This window comes from Rhinolophus ferrumequinum, chromosome 6 (genome assembly GCF_004115265.2).
Source record: "Rhinolophus ferrumequinum isolate MPI-CBG mRhiFer1 chromosome 6, mRhiFer1_v1.p, whole genome shotgun sequence".
NCBI classification, from domain to species: Eukaryota; Metazoa; Chordata; class Mammalia; order Chiroptera; family Rhinolophidae; genus Rhinolophus; species Rhinolophus ferrumequinum.
In genome coordinates, this window is record NC_046289.1 from 75,076,473 (window position 1) to 75,096,281 (window position 19,809).

At 43.7% G+C, this 19,809-nt stretch overlaps 2 protein-coding genes across 2 annotated transcripts; both read right to left on the reverse strand.

Moving 5' to 3' along the window:
• Positions 1 to 2,464: 2,464 nt before the first annotated feature.
• On the reverse strand, positions 2,465 to 4,571 carry LOC117022905 (zinc transporter ZIP2-like). Its single transcript, XM_033107124.1, has 4 exons — positions 4,343 to 4,571; positions 4,030 to 4,160; positions 3,741 to 3,791; positions 2,465 to 3,307 (listed from the first exon to the last, which is right to left on the reverse strand). The coding sequence occupies exons 1-4, from the start codon at positions 4,455 to 4,457 to the stop codon at positions 2,675 to 2,677; spliced, it is 930 nt and encodes a 309-aa protein (XP_032963015.1). The 5' UTR covers positions 4,458 to 4,571; the 3' UTR covers positions 2,465 to 2,674.
• Positions 4,572 to 6,250: 1,679 nt separating this feature from the next.
• LOC117022906 (methyltransferase-like protein 17, mitochondrial) lies at positions 6,251 to 8,623 on the reverse strand. Its single transcript, XM_033107125.1, has 7 exons — positions 8,474 to 8,623; positions 8,259 to 8,366; positions 7,930 to 7,998; positions 7,194 to 7,244; positions 6,847 to 6,939; positions 6,439 to 6,617; positions 6,251 to 6,365 (listed from the first exon to the last, which is right to left on the reverse strand). Exons 1-7 carry the CDS (start codon positions 8,522 to 8,524, stop codon positions 6,260 to 6,262), a joined length of 657 nt encoding a protein of 218 aa, XP_032963016.1. The 5' UTR covers positions 8,525 to 8,623; the 3' UTR covers positions 6,251 to 6,259.
• Between the last annotated feature and the right edge of the window lie 11,186 nt (positions 8,624 to 19,809).

Sequence of the window (19,809 nt, forward strand, 5' to 3'; positions counted from 1 at the left end):
AGTTCCCTTCTTTTTTGAGTCTATCATAAAGGCTTGTATATAAGAAATTTCATCCTATTTCCCAGACCTCTAACAGAACAATTCCAGTTGCAAAATAATATAATAATTCAATGAACTATTGAGCGACCAGCACTCTCCAAAATTTAATACATACATTGGCAAAGCAGTACTGTAATAGAACATTAATTTCTTTTTGGTCAATGGCTCATAGCTGTAATCTTGCCTATAGCCTAATATTTTGCCCAACAGGCTCACAGCTGGGATAGAAACTTTAGATCCCATTATTGACCTGGAACAAATGCAGCCACATTTAACACAGACTTAAACACACAGACAGATCCAAGTATTCCCTGGATTGGACAAATAAAAACCAGAAAAACCAGAATCGGATCTGAACACCAGATAAACTAGACCTAGCTAGGTGTCAGATTTGGATGCGATGTCATCTTACTCCATATACACTGTCTGTCAACCACCAGACAATTGACCAGTGGGCCAAAACCAGACATGGTGGCCTCTACAGTGCAGCAGATGGGCCCCGCTTCCTGGGGAACAATATTGCCAACCACAGGCACTTCCAGAACCAGAGAAAGCTTGCAACCAGAGCCCCTTACTGGTGGGGGTATTATGCCTTGCTGGATATTGCAGCCTGACCTACTGGTGCCAATGGGTCAGTATGACCCCCAGATGGCCCTCAAAGAGGAGCCCCAGATGTTGAGTGCAAACTCCTCTGGCTGTACATGCTGGGGCCACCCTGCTTCTGGAACCAGTAACTAGAGGCAGGAAAACAGAGCAAACACTTATTCTATCCCAACTGAGCAGAAGGGCGTCTGTGACGGAAGGGCCCTGGCGCCACCGCCACCTCCGCGAGCTAAAACTCTTGGCAGCTGCTTCCAGAGGTTGGTCTTGTGCCAAGGTTTCCATCCAGTCCCATGTAGCCCGAGACCCTCTGCAAGCTGAAAGACTTACTGGAGGAACCCCGAGGCTTCCCAGTGAAGTCACCAGAAACTGAAACCGGAGGCCAACTGAGTCTGGGGCTTGTGCTGCCTGTGCCACTCAGCCAATAGATCGACACCAGAGTTGGGTCCTATCCTAGAATAAGCGTTTATTATCAGAGCACCGGTGGTCTGAGAAAGCAGCGGGTTAACACCTCCAAAAACTGCCTAACATTCCAGACCGGATTGGCGTATTTAAGGGAAAATCTGTAGCGTTCCTCTAAAAGCTACTTGATGGTTCCAGGGGTCTGCATGGAGCTTTCCCTCTGGCAATGTGGCTCTCTGGTGGTCAACAACCCAGGAACAATGATGGGATTCGCCCGGTGGATCCTGCAGATTGTGATCAGTAAGTCTAGGGCTATTAATCTTAAATTTCAGGGTAATTTTCTAAAACAGGGAACTGGGTGGACAGGGGACATTCCAAACTCAAGCCACAGGGGGATGATCTATTAAGCTGCAGGTCAAGGAATGGTGAGGCCAGATGTGGCAAGGCCTCTACTACAAGGGTCTCAACCGGGCCCTGCTTCAAAATGAGACAATAAAACTCAGGAGATCTTGCCCATGTTAAAGCCACTTGGGCTTCTACACTGACCATATCCAAAGGGGCAAAGTGGTGAGGGTGCCTGAGCTCACAGGGCACACCTTCTCTTTCCCTGTTTCTCCACCAAGTCTGAGATATTCCTCCATCTCATGGGTCAGGGGGTGGGCAGCAGTCGTCCTGCTTATCCTCAATTCCAGATAATTGGTTTCTCTATTGGTGCTGTTTTTAAGAGAAGCAACATTGCAGGGATTACTCAACTGAAAGACAAATGGTCCAGTGGGGTGGGGCCCGGGGCATAGCGGCAGGTAGGACAGGCAGAAGGAAAGCCACCACATGGCAGAGCCAAGTAACCACCCTCAGCATTCATCTGGCGCCTTTCTCCCTCTCCAAACACAGTGCTTCTTAATCCCTCAGCACAAGGAAGCTGGAAGGAAACAGAGGCTCAAAGAGCAATCATGCCCTCGAGGCCACACAGTGAGGCTCAGTGTGAAAAATAGGAACCAGATGAAAATAGGCTCCATCTCGCCTGATCTCCAGAGTCTGTTGGACATGTTGGGGACGGCTGACAACAGGTACTGGGAGTGGGGTGGGCGTGGTTAGTGTAGGGAACCACCTAGATCCCCATGGTTTCTGTTCTTAAACCTCTTCTCTAAATGCTGGGAACTCTGGCTCAATATTTCAACACCTGTAATGTTGGAATTTCAGCAATGCTCCCATATCCGGGGGGCATGGCTGCAATCGACCAAGTGGCTAGGGGCTCTGAATCCAGAAGAAAAGACTGTGTCTAACACTCACCCTTCCCACTCCCAGCTCTTCGGCAACCCGGAGAGAGGAAGCACAGCATGCTGAAGGGAAGGGTAAAATGGACATTTTATTACACAAGATAGCAAAACGGGACAAGAGTCAAATCTAGAGTGATGATCTTTAAATCAGTTCTCCAATGTATAGGCACTCAACCTAAAATAAACATCCTTTTCTCAGTCCTGGTTGAGTAATGGGATCTCATGTAGGAAAAGCTGGGGACCAGTTCACGGGGATGATGCCTAGTGAATTGCACTTAAGTCTCGGGAGAGAAATGTCTGAGGGCCGAAGCCATTTGGGAGATCATTAGAGAGAGGTCCATCAGAAGTCAGGAATCTCAGGCCCACAATGCAATAAAGGCCATGAAGGCAAAACCAGCGGCCACACAGCCCCACTTGGCCAGAGGGGCCTCAGGGCCAGCTAGCTCCCGGGGCAGAATTTCTAGGAAGGTGACATACAGGAAGGTACCAGCTGCCACACCCTCTAACACAGCCTGGGCTAAGCCTCGCCCCCCTTCGGAGTCTCCTCCAGCCACAGCCAGTCCTATGGCTACACCCAGGGGAGACATGAGAGCGAAAGACAGAATGGAGAGCGCGGCCCTTCGTGTTCCAGTGCCTGCCTGCACCAGCCGCAGTCCTACACCAAATGCCACGAGCCCCTTGTGAGCCAGGACAGCAACACAGAGCTGCACGGTAGCCACTACTGTCATTTGCAGCCCCACAGCTAGACCTTCAAACACTGAGTGAAAGGAGAGTGAAAGCAGGAGGATGAGCGCACGGAAGGGGCTACGTGAGGGTGAGGGGAGAGATCCATGGCTGTGGAGTCCAAGGACGTGAGCCTCACCGCACTCCTCCTCCTGTACTTTTGATCCTCCAGCAGCTCCAGGACGGCACTGCAATGCCAGCGACTCCACAAGGAAGACCAAGAAGAAGCCCAGGGAGATGATGAGCTCTCCGTAGGGATAGTTCGTCTGGGAACAGAGAGAGGGGCTGTGAGATGGGAAAGGATGGAAGAAGAGCAGTGGATGGACGTGCGATGGCAGACTGAAGAGAACGGGAAACATGGGACTAGAACATAAAAAAGCGCTGGGGAGCGAAGCCCAGAGGAGATATGGACATGCGACAAGATACCAGAGGACCCAGGGACACAGTATCAGTAGGGTTAGAAGTACGGAAAAACAATGTAAAGCGTGTCAGAGGGTACAAAGGATGAGAGCAAAGCAGGAGCTCTGTCCGGGGTGTCGTACACCCGGAAGGATCTGGTCAACTCCTCTTCCCAGGGTCTGAGCTGAGGAGCAGAGGGATTCCTGAATTCCTCACGATCTCCCCTCAGAAGTGTCGGGGTATGACAGAAGTCTCCGGTTTTCCTCACCCTCCAGGTAGGGGCTGGTGGGAGATACTTACATGATCTGAACTAGCATCATCAGAAAAATTTCCTTCACTCTCTGTCCTGTTCTAGGGAGAAAAAAACAGAAATTAGATCAGGCATGGAGCAGCTCAGCTTCCTGTCCTGTCCCTTCAGCTCCACTGATTTCCTTAAAGCCCAAGCTGAGCTGTTGTCATCATTCCACACAACACAAGCTGTCATCTTCCCTGTCATTCCACCCTGGTCCTTGGCTCCATCACTTTCCCCCTTCTTCTCTTGCTTCTGTTCAGCATTCTGGCCTCCCAAGTCCACGGCTCAGCTGCTCACCTGCATCATGAACTTCTGGATCTCGGATTCAATTCCCTCCAAGGCCTCAGCGGTCATGTGCATGAACCCTGCTCCCAGGAAAACACCAGCAGAAATGCAGCCCAGGAGGCTGAGGACCCGGCGGTGACGACCTAATGAGAAGCAGGAGTTACAATCCAGTTGGTGATGAGATGGACAAAGGCAACTAAAGAGCAACAGGCAGCACCCAACATCCCAAGCTTGGGGATGACGAGAGAATCAGAGCAAGGAGTCAGGAGAGCAGGATAGGGAAGTCAGACTTAGGTTATGGGGCAAGGATGAGAGAGGGCTATACCTGTGGCTCCCTCAATCTGGAACCATTTGACGCAGATGGGAATGAGGCCACAGACCAGGGTGAGAGCCAGCAGAGCAAACAGGCAGCCAATTTTTACTCCTAGTAATGGTTCCATCCTTGGGATACAGGATAAGCAGAGGCCTCCGAATGACAAATGGAGTTACAAGCGTTGGAGCAGGAGAGGTGCCGTAGGTGGTCCGAGCTGCAGTGTCCACTCCGGAGATTCTGGAGGCTGTTGTGATCCTCTGTTCTGGGCTGCCTCTGCTTATGCAGCCTTGCATAGCTGACTGGGGCCCTGCCCAGCTTCCCGCCCTCTCCCTACAGGGAGGCCCCTCCCCTGGCTCACGCCTCCTGAACTTGGAAACCAGAAAGTCCAGACTCCGTGTCAGGCACAGCCCTGTGCTCTGTCTTCTCTCCTTCAGCTCCATGACTGATCCAAGGGCTGTGGACTGTCTTAGTTCGTGCCTGGGGGTGGTCTAATGCAGTCTATGGTAGCTACTTCCCAGCTGTTTTGCGTTGGGGACAACCTGGTCCTGCATCACTCAGGACATTTGATCTAAGCCTTCTGTACTCTCTCTTAGATTGCTATGCTGATACCTGAACTATACCCTTTCAGAGGGGATTTGGGGGTAAGTAGGAGGTGGGGCTGAGGGGTGGTGCTGCCACCACTCTGTGAGAACTGGTAGATGAGGGGACTCCTCTTTCCCGTAACCCCGGAAAAATAGCTCCAGGTATGGAAATGTCTAGTGGGGCGTTGAGGTTTCCAGTATTACAACACTGATATTGTTACCACTTCTGACTGTGCCTGTTTCCTGAATGTATTGTGTTAGGACTGAGAGTTTTAATACAAAGAAAGTTGCTCTAGCTCTGCAACAGCAAGGCTGGGGGAAAACTGAGACATGAACCAAGTACACGGAAGGACCCTGCCTGGGCAAACGGGTGGGGATGAAGATGCAGTCCTGATGGGGATCACCTCTTGAGGGAAATGCATGAAGCAAACTCTGGGGGAGCTGATGACCCCTGGGAAAGACAAAAGGGAAGGACGGAGGGAGAAAACACTCGAGGCTCGGCAGCTGCTGGTCCCTTATTCAGGTGGCCTACCAGCCCTGAGACCTGCTGAGCCAGTTCTCAGAGCGCTGGGGCGGCTTTCCGCACTCCCGCAGTTACTTCCCTGGGAAGTCCTGGTTTCTGGGAGAAGCTTTAATATTCTTACTCTTACAGGAGCGGGTGAGCTTGAGATCTGGGTGGGAAGCCACGCACTGGAAAGCTGAGGATTCACTTCGTTGCAGGGCAGACCCCCATACCTTTTAAGAATCACAAGATCCATTTCCATTCTTAGAAAACTTTTAATTGTTATTATTAAAACCTCAAACAAACAGACATGTAGGGTACCAGTGCTCCCATCCTGGATACCGGGTAGCTCTAGCTTTGGCAGGCACGATAGAAGAAAACTCGGGGTACACATCTGTCGTGCGGGAGACCCTGCTCGTTGAGCCATTTGTCATGCAGGGCGGCATGCGGGGTCTCTGGTCCCTCTCCCCACATAAGAACGCAGGACATGGTGAGGCCAAAACAGAACACCCACGGAGCCATAGGTAGGGGAGTCACACCACTATAGTCTCGCTGGCGGCTGGGTTGGAGACACAGGAAACAGGAACCACACAATCCGCAACCCACACTCCACCGCTTGCTGGCTCAGCCCCCATCGTCTTGCTAGCCCCCCATTTTCTGCTAGCCTAGCCACGGCAGTTATATTAGTGGCCAATGGCTCACTGGTTACAGCTGACGGCCAACTAGCCACAGCTGATGGTCATTTGATCACAGTCGACGGCCATTTACTACCTGAGCCAGCACCTTTCCACGTGAGGCCGAGAGCCTGGAAATTGCACTCCTGGCTCTGTCCCCTCAACATCCTTGTCAGCTCTCAGGGGGATCTATAATAGCGGCCGGAGGAAGCTCAGACGGTGTGGTCAGAGGTAAAAGATCTCCCCAGGAGCTGACACGGGCACAGCGATACAAATCCCTATGGAAGGAAAGGTCAGCGTGGGCTGCAGGTTCCTGCCACCTCCCACTAGCTCTGGTCACAGTCTCTATACCTGCCGTGTCGGCGGGCTGTGATCACAGCATGCTGCATATGCCCATCTGGACAGCACAGGTGACAATGCACATGGTGTGGCCGTTGAAGGACAGGCTGAGTGATCCGGGGCCAGCGATTAGCCTCCTCTGGAGACCCTCGGGCAAGGATCACCATCGAGAACTTTTCCTCCTTTGGCTGCTTGTTTAAGATAAGGACAGAGAGACTGCTTGGAGGAAGAAGATACGGGGAAAATTTTTTTTTTTGACCCTCATTCCTGCAGCACTTTCATATTCCATGTCATGCACATTCAGGCCCTAAAATCTCCAGGCTATTCTCTGAATTTCCCAACTCCTCCCACCTCCGATTCTTTCTCATCCTTCGTTCGCAGTCTATTTTCTCCCTGCTGCAACGCGCCCAGGGTACATACCCAGCTGAAGGGGACGGGGTGGTAAGCCTGGGAAAAGCTACAGGCAAGGGGCTCAGAGGATGTCAACTGGGGACACGGAAGTTCATGAGGACACTGTAAACACACATAAAAGACACGCAGTGAGACAAAAGAACCATAGGTCATAAAACTGAAAAACTAGGAGTTAAGGAAGTGGTCAGGAAGGGATAAGAGAGCACAGGAACGGGGGTAGGGAGAGCAGTAGAACCACTAAGAAACCCGATAGGGACACAAAGCAGTGGAGGGTGGCTTAGCTTTGCCCTCTCACTTGTCCTGCCACAGCTGAGCTCAGATCTTTGCGTGCTGGGAAAGGTGGAACTAATACTCACTGGGGCAAAGACAAAACCTGGTCGAGGGTCCAGAGGTGACTTCTCCTTTCCCTGAAAAAAAAAAAAAAATATATATATATATATATATATTAAGCTGGGCCAGAGGGGTCCACTCTTATAAGTCAATCTGTGCACTCCGTCAGTTGACGACTCCTTTAAATTCAATTCTGGTAATTATTAACTATGTTCTTTGAGTTAAGCTGGCTGCTTCTCTAATACTCCAAACAAAGAACTTTCTCTTTGCAGCAGGAGAAAGGCAGGAACTTGGCACATAGGATGGTGCTCTCCTTGTCAGCAACCGCCACTCTCAAACAAATCCCACTCCAGGACAACTAAATTTATGATCATACCCTGGCTCATATAGCCCCAAAGAGATAAGGTTCTTGGCTCAGCGATGTCCTGGACCAGGGGTTGGCAAACTTTGTTTTGAAGGCCCAGAGAATAGGCAAAATCTGTTTCTGTCCCAACTATTCATCTCTACCGTTTGTAGTGTGAAAGCACCCATACACAAGAGACACTCAAATAAGCCTGGCTCATACGAACACAGGTGACAGGCTGGATTTGATCCACAGGCCCTAGTTTGCCAACCATTGCCTTATAGCCTAATGACTTCATAGGCCGACTACCCTGAGTCACCCTTACCATTGTATGACAGAGTCTCTTCAGTTTTCAAAGGAGTACCAGTAGTTGGTGACAGATAAGTGGGGAGGAGGGCGGAGAAGGGAAAGAACCTTACCTTAAGGACGAGGTCCCTGGCTTCCATGAGCAGGCAGTGCCCAGCTTTTGTTCCATTCTCCACCAGTATCTGTTCACAAAAGGGGAAACTGAGCAGAGGCCCTGAACTACATGAAAACATAAATGTAGCTCTGTAAGAACATTCACAGATGGAATAGTGGTCCTAAACGAAATGGTATTATATACAAGATGGGGATGGAGACCGTAAAAGAGGGACAAAGGATTCTGTGCAGGAGAAAAGAACGAAGACAAGCTCCAATGGACAGAAGGAAAGGCATGGAAACCATGAAACTGCTTTAAAACTTGAAGGGAAAAGGGATTTCAGCTCACCAGAAAATTACTTGTCTTGTGCCACAGGGTTTGAACGACCTCAGCGCGCTCAGCCTTGCTGGGCAGTTCACTCAGGGAAAAGGCTGAGACCACCACATTGAACTGTACCTGAGGACCAAGACAGGGACACGACAGGCTCGACATCTCCCCTGCCAAGAGCACGACAGTCTGGCTCCCTAGATTTCTTCTGCTGCCTTTTCTCTTCTGACACTCACTGCTGGGTTGCAAAGCCGAGGCCACACTTTTCCATCTGCCAAATTCCGCATTTAGCTGGCATACTCTACACATTGCCACTTGCCTTGGGTGATACAGGTAGAAACTATCTGAAAAAGACACTTGGAACATAAGGTTCTCCAGATTCTGAACCACCTGTGAAGGAAAGGAGAGGTGTGGCAACTACGAGTGTATAGATATAAACTGAGGTGATATCCTGATGAGAAACATGGCCCCGACAATAAAGGAAAATGCTAGGCGAGAGTGAAAGAAAGTAGTAGGGTAAAGGAGTTCAGAACAGGCCTCCCCAAGATGAGATACTTTGACATGTGAATTATTTTGAGCTGAAGGCAATTAGAACCTGTGGGCTCAAGAGAAACTTTTACCTTTCCCTTGAAGAATTTAAATTGGGGGTCTTGCCCATCATAGTTATTACCAGAAAGAACATTTTATGGCCTATCTATAGGGCAGAGCAAACTGCTAATTACTGAACATCTGTTCTTATCTACTGAGAAGTTCTCTCCTCTCCTCTGAAGCCTCAGGGCACCTTACCTCATTCTTTACCTGTTTGTCACATATACCTCATTTTACCTTTCTGTCTCTGAACCACTCCTGTATGCAGGGTTCCTGAGCATATGCATGTAGTTATATCTGATTATTTGTTCTTGTTAACCTGTCCTATGTCAATTAAATTATCAGAACAGCTGACAGAATGTAGAATGGTATAGGAAAATTTCTCCCTCCTCATAGGGTAAGCAAATATTTAAAAGGGCAGGGAGAATATTGGGTTACCTGCCATGTTTATCTTACCCAAACCTATCCACTTGAAATGGGCTTCAAGTTCTATATTTAAGAAAACCTTACTGAGCAAGATTAGGGCCCTGTAGGCCAGGAAACTTCTTTTTATTTTATTATTATTATTTTTTTCCTCTTGCTGCTCTGGTTTCCTGTGTAATATTGAGTTGCTCCAATCTGAATCAGGGTCCAGGATGAATCCAGCAGGAGTGTGGTTCTCCTTAAGGTGGGAGAGCTGGGTGTAGGGTTGATTACCTAGGGTGGCCTGAGAGCTGAAAGGAGAGCCTGTCTCTTAGGACCAGGGCAGGGTCACTGCTTAGAATAAAGGGTATGGCATTAAGGCCAAGAGGGGAGACTTTGACCTCTGCACAGGTCTGGGGTAAGACTTATGCAGTAAGTTATGAGAAAGTTTGGATTCCCAAGTGTATGGAACTTGGTGGTGAAATTGACATGTTTACAGGAGCCGTGGAAGGCTGACACTCAGAGCCCAGGTTTTACAAAGTAGTAGCATAAGTAGGTATGACGTGTTTATTATCATATTTGTTCAGTCAGTTTCTCCTGAACATAAGATACTTTAACAGAGAGTGCTTCCAGAAGCAGCATTTTTTTTTTTTTTGCTAAGCAACCTGGTTATACTTAGGAAGTTGCAAATAATACCTTATAGTCATAAATATAAATGGCTGCCTGCCTTTCACCCAAGGCTACTGTAAAGATATAACATAAATAATGAGTTTTGAATTAAAATTCTCAATAACTATTATGCATTATATAAATGACCGACTTCATGAAGGAAGATAAGGAAGTTGTCATGCTAAATGACATACCTGGGTTATAAAAGCAATTGAAATTAAATTAGTCTTATAAATTGAGACATGTGGGCTTCCGGATATAGGTATCAAATGTCTTTGAAAAATCAGGAATGTAGATTCCATTCTGGAATCAAAAAGCAAGACACAAAGAGTAAATTATTTCCCCTTTCTCCCTCTAGATAATATTTAAATTGAACGTGCAATGTTGGTATATCATCCTCTCATCCATCTATTAGTTTGGGAAATACTTTCACAAACTTTTTCCAGAAATTAGAGTAATGACCACAGTAAAATCCCCCAATGCCCAGGGAGCTGTGTCCTACACAACTAGACTGAGAAACAACGGCTTGAACCAAGGTGGGAATGGGGGAGGGAGGCAGAAGTAAGGTGGAGAAAAGAAAAAGAGAAAAGGGCTGCTAGACCATCTAAAGAAAGAATATATCAAACAGAAATGAAATCAGCAACAGAAACAAACAAGAAAAAAGTCACAAAGCCCAATTCTTCTAGTGCTCGTCCAAAGAGCAATCAGCAGAGAGGGGTCTGTGATGGTTAATTTTACATCAACTTGAAAGCGCCAGGAGATGCCCAGACATTTGGTCAAATGTTATTCTCGGTGAGTCTGGGAGGGTGTTTCTGGATGAGAGTAACACTGTGTGTCACGCAGGGCGGCCTGCAGGGTCTCAGCTCCCACTCCCCACATAAGAACGCAGGACATGGTGAGGCCAAAAAGGAACACCCACGGAGCCATAGGTAAGGGAGTCACACCACTATACTCTCACTGGCGGCTGGGTTGGAGACACAGGAAACAGGAGCCACACAATTCTCAACCCTCACTGTGCCGCTTGCAGACTCAGCCCCCGTCTTCTTGCTAGCCCCCATTTTCTGCTAGCCTAGCCACGGCAGTTATATTAGTGCCCAATGGCTCACTGGTTACAGCTGACGGCCAACTAGCCACAGCTGATGGCCATTTGATCGCAGTCGATGGCCATTTACTACCTGAGCCAGCACCTTTCTATGTGAGGCCGAGAGCCTGGAAACTGCTTTTTGGGGCTCTGTCCCCACACCGTGTTTCCCCGAAAATAAGACCTAGCCGGACAATCAACTCTAATGCACCTTTTGGAGCAAAAATTAATATAAGATCCAGTATTATATAATATTATATTATATTATATTATATTATATTATATTATATTATATTATATTATATTATATTACATTATATTATATTATAAGACCAGGTCTTATATTACAGTAAAATAAGATCGGGTCTTATATTGATTTTTGCTCCAAAAGACACATTAGAGCTGATTGTCCAGCTAGGTCTTATTTTCAGGGAAACACGGAATCTTTCCATAGATTCTGAGAGTGTTTTCTTTTTCAATCTGGCTGTTGGCTACACAGATGTGTTTTGCTTTGTGAAAAATTCATGGAGCTGCAAACATTTGAGTTGTGTACCTTTGTGTATATGACTTCATTGAAAAGTAATATTTAAAATTCTCCTCATGGCTTCTCATTGTACCCAGTCAACACTCTTAGCTTGATATATAAAGCCTTTTGTGATTCTTACCTTTCCAAATTCCTGTCCCAACCCCAGTCTACCCAAGCCTAATAAATAAACTATATATTTTTTAAACATTTAACTTTGCTCTGCATAGAATGTCCTTTCAGCATTGTCCACCTTCTTAACTATTATTCCTCCTTGTGGAATAAACCCAGGTGGCATCTTCTGGGACAACTTTTAATCTATTAAGACATTTCTTCCTTGTTTGCTTAAAGTACACTGCACACACATTTAATACAACACTCATCACATTGCTGTACTTATTTATTTTTATTTCTGACTCTTCCATTAGGTGCTAAATCCCAATATGGCCAAGATCATGTCATATGAATCTTTGCCCAGTATCTAATACTGTGTTTGGTATACCATACATACCTCACAAACATGTTTTGGTTACATAAATGAGGGAGACAGATTGAGCAAATGTAATAAATAAGCCATGTTTTTGAAACAAAATTAGATTTAGAATAGAATTGGGTAAATAAAACATAGACACATAAAAAAAATTAAATGAAAATATGATGTAAAAAATTAACCAGACGTAATATTTTGTTAAAGTTTAATCAAAGAAATGAATAACAAGTAACACAATAGTCAGAAAAGAGAAGTTATCAGGCCATAGGGCAGTAGGGACTCGACACCAGGATCTGAGAAGTTACACAGAATTTAGATTGTTGGAAAGAAGAAAGACAGATATTCCAGTAATGAGGATCATTTAAAACATCTAGCAAGAAACAGTTGAGTAAATAGAACAATCCCACTATATATATATATATATATATATATATATATATATATATATATATATATATATTAGTTGAGGAGAATTGATAAAACAGAAAATTAAGTCAAGGAAAGAAAATTTGGAGGGATGATGATATGCTACATTTTGGACGTGTTGAGTTTGAGGTGCCTGGAAAAGACCTAATAGAGCTGTCTGGGAATCGGTTAGAAATCTAGTCTGCATTTCAAGAGAAAAGTGATACAAATTTGCTAGGCACTCCCCGAGAGCCAAAAAATTCATCTGAAAAAAAAAAAAAGTGAAAAGAAGGGATTAACAGTGGGACCTTGAGGGGAATCTATATTTAAGGGATAAAAAGAGGAAAACATGCAAAAATAAAGAAACCTGCTAGATGTCAATAAAATAAGAAGGAACTTGGAGGACTGGAGAGTCACAGGAGCAAGGGAGAAAACAGTTTGAGAATCAAGGAGTTGTTGGTAGTGGCAAGTGTCTCAGAGAAGGCTAAGAATTGCAATGAGGCTATTGGATTTCGTTCTTAGGAGTTAAATGATGATCTTCAAGACAGCTATTGCAGTAGAGTTCTAAAGACTGAAAATAGTATAGCGAATTGAGGAATTAGGAGGAAGTTAGGAAGAGAAGGCAACTTCTCTCAAGAAAAATGACCTAGGAAAAAGGCAGATTTGGCCTTGAGAGATTAGAAGAGTTAAAGGAGGCTTTTTTTTTCTTGATGAAGTACTTGAGAATGTTGTAGGTCGAAGGGAAGTTGTTTTTTCCAGAAAGAGGTAGAAGATGCCAGAGAAAGAGATAGGGGATGTAATCCATTGATGGGCCAAGATCCAAAAACAGATATGAAGGCAAAGAATCAGGACCAATTGGAAACTAGGAGGGAAGAATATTTGAGAACTCAGGGACATTTTGAAGTTTTTAAGAATTGCAGTGGAGAGAACACACATGGGAAACCTTCAAATTTAGCCAAGTTAAAAGTGAGATTATTTGCTTCCAATGGACAGGATGAAAGTGGGATACTGAGGACACATGAGATGAACTGAGAAATGAAGTCAAGATGAATACAGAGCTTCACAATGTGATAAGAAAGGGACAGGTACAAGATACAGAATTATAGGAAAATGCATTGTCTATATATACATTAGAGATGCAATGTGTGTGTTTAAATTATTAATATATACTTTTATTATATAATCCCATCACCCAGCAATAAATATTGTTAGGTGATACTACAGTGGAAAAATCTAGAAGGGTTGGTGTCTAACTGGATGGGGGACATAAGTGTGAGATAATCAGTTGGCTGGGGTTGTGGGTCTGGGTGATTGGAAGGACGAATGTGCCTTTGCCAGAACTAGAACAGTCAGGAGGGACTTCAGGTTTTGGAAAGAAGATGCTGTGTGTATTCTAGATATTAGATTTGATGTGGAAAATCATAGAATTAAGGAGAAGGATTTCCATAACTTTACGTAAGAAGCCTTGGTGGAATTAATGATCACGGGGGGATAGTAGGTAACACAGAGATAAGAGAACATGATTGGAGAGGAAGGGAAAGGACAAGGCATGTGCTGTGACCAGGGGCTAAGGGGGCCAGGATTTCAACAGAATTTACTGGTACAAAGAAGTCAAGGAGAGAGAACAAGGAGCACGTCAACTTCACCATTAGCTAGCTGGGAAACTGTCCATTGATTTACTTTAAATTATGGCCCTGCTTTTATAATTCACTTTTAAATGGCCTTATCCTACAATACCAAAAATTGTTGCTTAAACTTTCCTTTGAAGTGTTCATTACAAGAATTACAAGAGAGAGAACCCCTTCTTCCCCACCCTTCCCAGCCTTAAGGTATAGGGTCTCTGCAGGACTCACAAATTTTCAAAAGAAAATTTCAAATTTGCTTTGAAAGCCTTTGTGAAATGTGCCCTTACTGCCATTGTTTTGGTTTGCCATGTTGGATGTACTTCATTTTTCTCACTGGGCAATTTCTGCAGGCTTCCGGGATAAGATGAGTTTACATCCCAGGCAGTGCTTTCTGCCAATATATGTGGACGCAATATTTTTCAGTATAATATTCTCTGAAATTATCTTGGCGCGTTTGCTGGAGAGAGGCTGACCAGCCACAGCCCAAGAGAACAATATCCTTGACTGGGTTGCATCTAAGTCTTGGATTTTTATTTTGAAACTCCATGTTTTTAATGGAGGCTCTTAATTTTCTTGCCATCAATGTGTAAAACAAGAAACCAACAGAAAGAATTATGGCACTTTTTGTGCATAAATTAAATGTCCTGGGTGATTATTAGAGTGTATTTACAAAAGACTCTTCCTCGGGCTCTATCTACCTCTGAGTGATGGATAACAAACAACAATACACTGAAATGCTCTCCTTCAACTTCTATTTACAGAACGATGGAGGCACAAGGATGAGACATCTTTAGGTGCAACCGAAATATGTACCACAGCTGTTAAGTATGATTAGCAATATACCACAAAGTATGAAAATGAGATTGTAGTATTTTGTTCCACATATCAATTCTGCTAAATTAAATTCTCTATCAATCCTATCCCAGATTATTCTTATAACCACTTAGAGACAGGTTTCTCTGAAATATTTTTCTTGCATCTCAGTCATGCATAACCGTAAATTATTCTGCGTCTCATCCAAGATCAAAAAACAGAAAAAAGAAAAATCCCAATTTTAAGTGCCTGCTAAAAGGGTGCCAAGAGAGAACTCAAAATAGAAGCCTCAGGACAGAGATCAGTTAGTTCAGTAAGTTCAATGTGGGACTGTTAGGTAGAAGTTAGAAAACGTAGGAGGAGGAGGAGTGGTGGGAGGGAGTCCTTAATACTTCTTAAATAGCTTGGAATAACTGCCTCTGCCACCTATCTGTTTTTACAACAGATGACAAGAGGTGGTCTGGAGTAAGGTAAGGATCTGAGTCAACAAACCTGCAGCCATCTTAGGAGGTCACGCCCTCTGGTGGAAGAGCCTGCACCACCTTTTCCCACCACATCAATATGTACCTCCCTCACCTACCCCGCATACTACAGGTCGTCAGGACAATGGGACCGGGGGCCTATGCCTATGTCTCTCCCACCTCGGCTAGGCCCGTTCTCTTCCTTGAGAAGTTATCACTAATAAACCCTGCTTGCATATGAATCAGCTTGCTGACCTTTGAGGCAGGAGAAGCGAGTCTCCCACAACAGCGTTAAAGGTTAAAATAAACCAAATTGATCATCCAGGTTATTGTTCAAAATTCCAAGTTCAGACTTTCAAGAGACAGGAAGGAGCAAACAATCCCAACAGGAAGTTTTTTGGATCAATGCCTGTGAAGAATTCTAACTATGTATACTAAGTCTGTGAGCAGACAGTGTCGCTAGGTATGATTGATTCAAATTAATTTTTGAAATTTGTAGTTGTTTTGGGCTGCATCTAACAAACAAGAAATAATTATTGAGCTACTGCTATGTGAATGGCGTTGTGTTTAAGTATAGCCAGAAGCTAAGATGAGGAGGTAGGTTCAAGCTCATATTCCACGAGACCAGCAGTGGAGTTTGTGGTGTTGGAGGGAGCATGGAGGAGGCAGGCTCCAGGAACACATGGTGGAAGAGATCATGCCAGAACGGTGTCCTGCAAGTGCAGCCTGTTGTGTGCAGCTGCTCTCACTACAGAGTCACCATGATGTAAGCTCCCTTCCCTTGAATAGATCAGTCATCAGAGCAACACTGCTTGGCACACAGCAGACACTGGATTCTTGACAGGTTTCTCAGCCCACCAGCCATATGCCTTTAAAGACAGAGTGAAGGATGGCAAATCCCTATCTCTGTATCTCAGAGACAGGCTTCAAATCTGCTGGGACTCAAACCAAACTATCTATCTCTGCTAGGATGAAAAGAATCAGAGTCCTTATCAGTGTCAGAAATCACTTCCATATTCATATGAAAATGATCATAAGCAGGAAATCTCAAGGAATTTCAAAGCTAAGGCTACCTCTTAACTTCTGGTTTTCTAGTAATGGCAACCTAAGATAAATATTCCTTAAACACTGGGAACCTATTGGCTATAGATTAACTGTACATATGTATCTGTGCGTTAAAGACAGGAAATTTGATGCTGATTAACTTTCTTCTCACACTGTTGAAATTCACTTCTTTGGAGGATATTTTTCCTATTTTCTTTCTCATTTAATCATTAGCAATGAAAATGGATTTCTGCACCATTATTCAGAAAAGAAAACCCTCTTAGATCATAGTTAAAATTAACTGTTCCGAAACTTTTATACAAAGCATTTTCCAATTTTGTAGAAGAATGAAGAAGTTATTTCCAGCTCTACTTTTTTGTGTGTATGTACCTCATAAGTATGTTTTTTAAACTTTCTTTTACATGGTGTAATTTCCTCTTGGTTATTGCCTTTGGATGTCTCAAAGCTACCTGAAGTTTAACTCTGGAATTGAACTCATTCTATTTCTCCTCTAAACATGTTCTTCTTTCTGCAGTAAATATCTTTGGTAATGATTCAGTCTTCTTGGCAAATTCCTCCTCATCCTTCATGGCCTAGCCTAAATGTCACATCCTCTCTTGAGCATTTCCAGCTCTTTCAAGTGAAATGACTCGTTTCTGTTTCTATTTTCTCATGCAACTTTTAAATATTTTCACTATTTTATTTACGTACTGTGCCATGATTGCGAGCTCCTCAAAAGCAGGATCTCTGCCACGTTCCCTATAACCTTGCTGCTACAATAATGCATGGCATAGTTTACATAATGAAAATGTTTATTGAATCACTTTATATACATCTGCTACTCTCTCTGTCCTTTGTTTTAATGCATACATTTATCAATGACAAGACATTTTGATTTGCTGAGTACTGAATATCATATAGAAGCTGTTTGACCTTGGGTAAGCCAGTGGGATTCAGTTTCCTTATTTATAAAACATGGAAGAGATGTGATTTTTTCCCATAAATGATAATAATAATGATAATAATATATACCTATTTCTGTCTTTTAAAGAACTTGTTCCCCCTACTTACAGTCTCTTTTTAAAGGTCTGGCTCAAACGGGTAGATGAAGACAATAAAGGAGTTTTTATTCTGAAGAAAAAAGATCTTGGGGAGAACAGAGGAATTGTCTTCAACTATAAAAAGTGCTTTCATGTGGAAGAAGGGCAACTGAGTCCATGTGGCCCACAGGAGCTAGAACTAGGACTAATGGGTGAAGGTCATTAAGAAGCATTCAAACATCAGAGAGAGTTTGCTATATGTCGTCTTATAGCCCAGATACAAGGATTTCAAGGATCAGTAATATACCCATGCCACCCCCAAAATTTGGTGACATATCAGGTTGCCAACATTTTATTTTGTCAAATAAAAAACAAATCAATCCACAACAAAAAAAGCAAAACAACTTTCTATCATGACCATCATTTCATTTAAAAAAAGAAATAATTTTACGGAAAAAAATAGGAAAGACATAATAAAGAATAGGTCTTTTGGGGTAAGGACAGTAATAACCTTATAATCACACACACGCAGTCTAAAATTTCCCCCTCATTTTGCTTAGGTCTTGCAAATATCAATATTGATTTAATGGGCCTAAAGGTCAGCATTTCAGCTTATAAGGGGTCCAGAAAGAGTCTCCCCAGAATTTGCCACCCTGGCATGCAGATTGTCTTGAGCTGGAAACAATTAAAGTCCAACAAACACAAGAAGACGTTTGTTTTGTGTTAACCTTCCCCTTTACCTGCCTAAAAGAATTCAGATAGAAAAACCTGCTCAGAAAGGAAGATTAGCATATTCACCTTAGCAGACAGGAAGGATCCAAGCAAAAGTCTATTTGTTAGAATCCCTGTGTTTCACATTGGTTCCAGGAGGCCCAACAAAAATTTGTTACTTGTTCTCATCTACCTGTGAATTGCCTACTTTCCCTTTGAAATCCCAGGCCCATGCCTCCTTCTCCCTAATCAAGAATGGCATGTAAGCCTCAACTGCCCAGTGTGTTCTCAGGTCTGTTGGGGAAAAAAGGAATTTTTCTTCTACCCTTCTAAGTTCTTCTGGATGGTCTACTAACCAAATTGACATGAGACAGATTAGCCAGAGAAAATGACCAAATTTATTAACTATGTACTTAATGGGGTTTCCCTAAGAATATGGGACCTGAGGACAGATCATATAGTTAAGGCTTACGTGCTTGCCACCTTGAGCTAAGGAGGAAAGGGGGAGGGAGGTTGTGATTTGGGATTTCAAAGGTCAGGAAGGCAATTCACATGGAAATAGAAACATAAATGTTTGGTAAATAAATATTTGTTGGATCATCTTTAACAGTAGGACAAAAGAATAATTTGATCAAAGGGCTTTGCTAGGTTCCCCTCTGTCTATCACACAGTAGTTCATATTAAACTATAGTTATCTACGATGATAGCTCCCTTCCTGGAGCAGGTCCTCTATCTAAATACTTTCAGGCAGTTAAGGGGGCAGGTCAAAGTTTCTTCCCCAGTCTTTTGTTTCTTGAAAATAACCAGATTAAAATAATCAATATCCTAAAAAGGCATATTTTGGGGTGGAAAACTCTGCTTCTCCTCGAGTCTCATATTCTTTATTATATATATATATATATACATATATATATATATAATTTTATTGGGTAATATTGGGGAACAGTGTGCTTCTTTCTCCAGGGCCCATTAGTTCCAAATCATTGTCCTTCAGTCTACTTGTGGAGGGCGCAGCTCAGCTCGAAGTCCAGTCGCCATTTTCAATCTTTAGTTGCAGGGGGTGCAGCCCACCATCTCATGCAGGAACTGACTGGCAACCTTGTTGAGACCTCGGGGTCTAACCAACTGAGCCATCTTGGTTGAGTTTCGTATTCTTATGGCACCCACATACGTATATACATAACAGATTTGGTCATTTTCTCCTGTTGATCTGTCTCATATTAGTTTGATTATTATTCCCACTCGAAAAACTTAGAAAGGTGGGAGGAAAATTATGATTTATGCCCCCACAAGCTTCAGTGTGCTAAGACCCCTATTCAATTATAAGGATATATATATATATATATATATATATATATATATATATATATATAACCTTATAATTGAGTATACACACACACACACACACACACAGAGAGAGAGAGAGAGAGGGTGCCAAAAAAATGTATACACATTTTAAGAAAGGAAAAAAAAACTATTATAATTGTAAAACTCAATATATACTGATAACAAAAGATGAATACCAGTCATGCTTGACTTTTGTAATTACAAGATGTGCTCAGAGTGGTTACCATCAGCGTCCAGATGCTTCTGGTTATGGCAAACTACTGCTTCAGGAAGTTTGACCAAAATGTCCAGGTGTATACATTTATATATATATATACACACACACACGCGCACACACACACACACACACAAATATATATACATATATATATGT

What these genes read in the sequence shown, in the direction of transcription:
- LOC117022906 (XM_033107125.1), bottom strand. Translation starts at nt 8,524, where the DNA reads ATGCGGAATTTGGCAGATGGAAAAGTGTGGCCTCGGCTTTGCAACCCA. An exon ending in ACAAGACAAGTAATTTTCTG is followed by an intron (nt 7,999 to 8,258) that starts GTGAGCTGAAAT and finishes TTTTGTGAACAG; the next exon opens with ATACTGGTGGAGAATGGAAC. An exon ending in ACCCCGTCCCCTTCAGCTGG is followed by an intron (nt 6,618 to 6,846) that starts GTATGTACCCTG and finishes ATCTTAAACAAG; the next exon opens with CAGCCAAAGGAGGAAAAGTT.
- LOC117022905 (XM_033107124.1), bottom strand. Translation starts at nt 4,457, where the DNA reads ATGGAACCATTACTAGGAGTAAAAATTGGCTGCCTGTTTGCTCTGCTG. An exon ending in CCAGATTGAGGGAGCCACAG is followed by an intron (nt 4,161 to 4,342) that starts GTATAGCCCTCT and finishes GCTTCTCATTAG; the next exon opens with GTCGTCACCGCCGGGTCCTC. An exon ending in TCCAGAAGTTCATGATGCAG is followed by an intron (nt 3,792 to 4,029) that starts GTGAGCAGCTGA and finishes TTTTCTCCCTAG; the next exon opens with AACAGGACAGAGAGTGAAGG.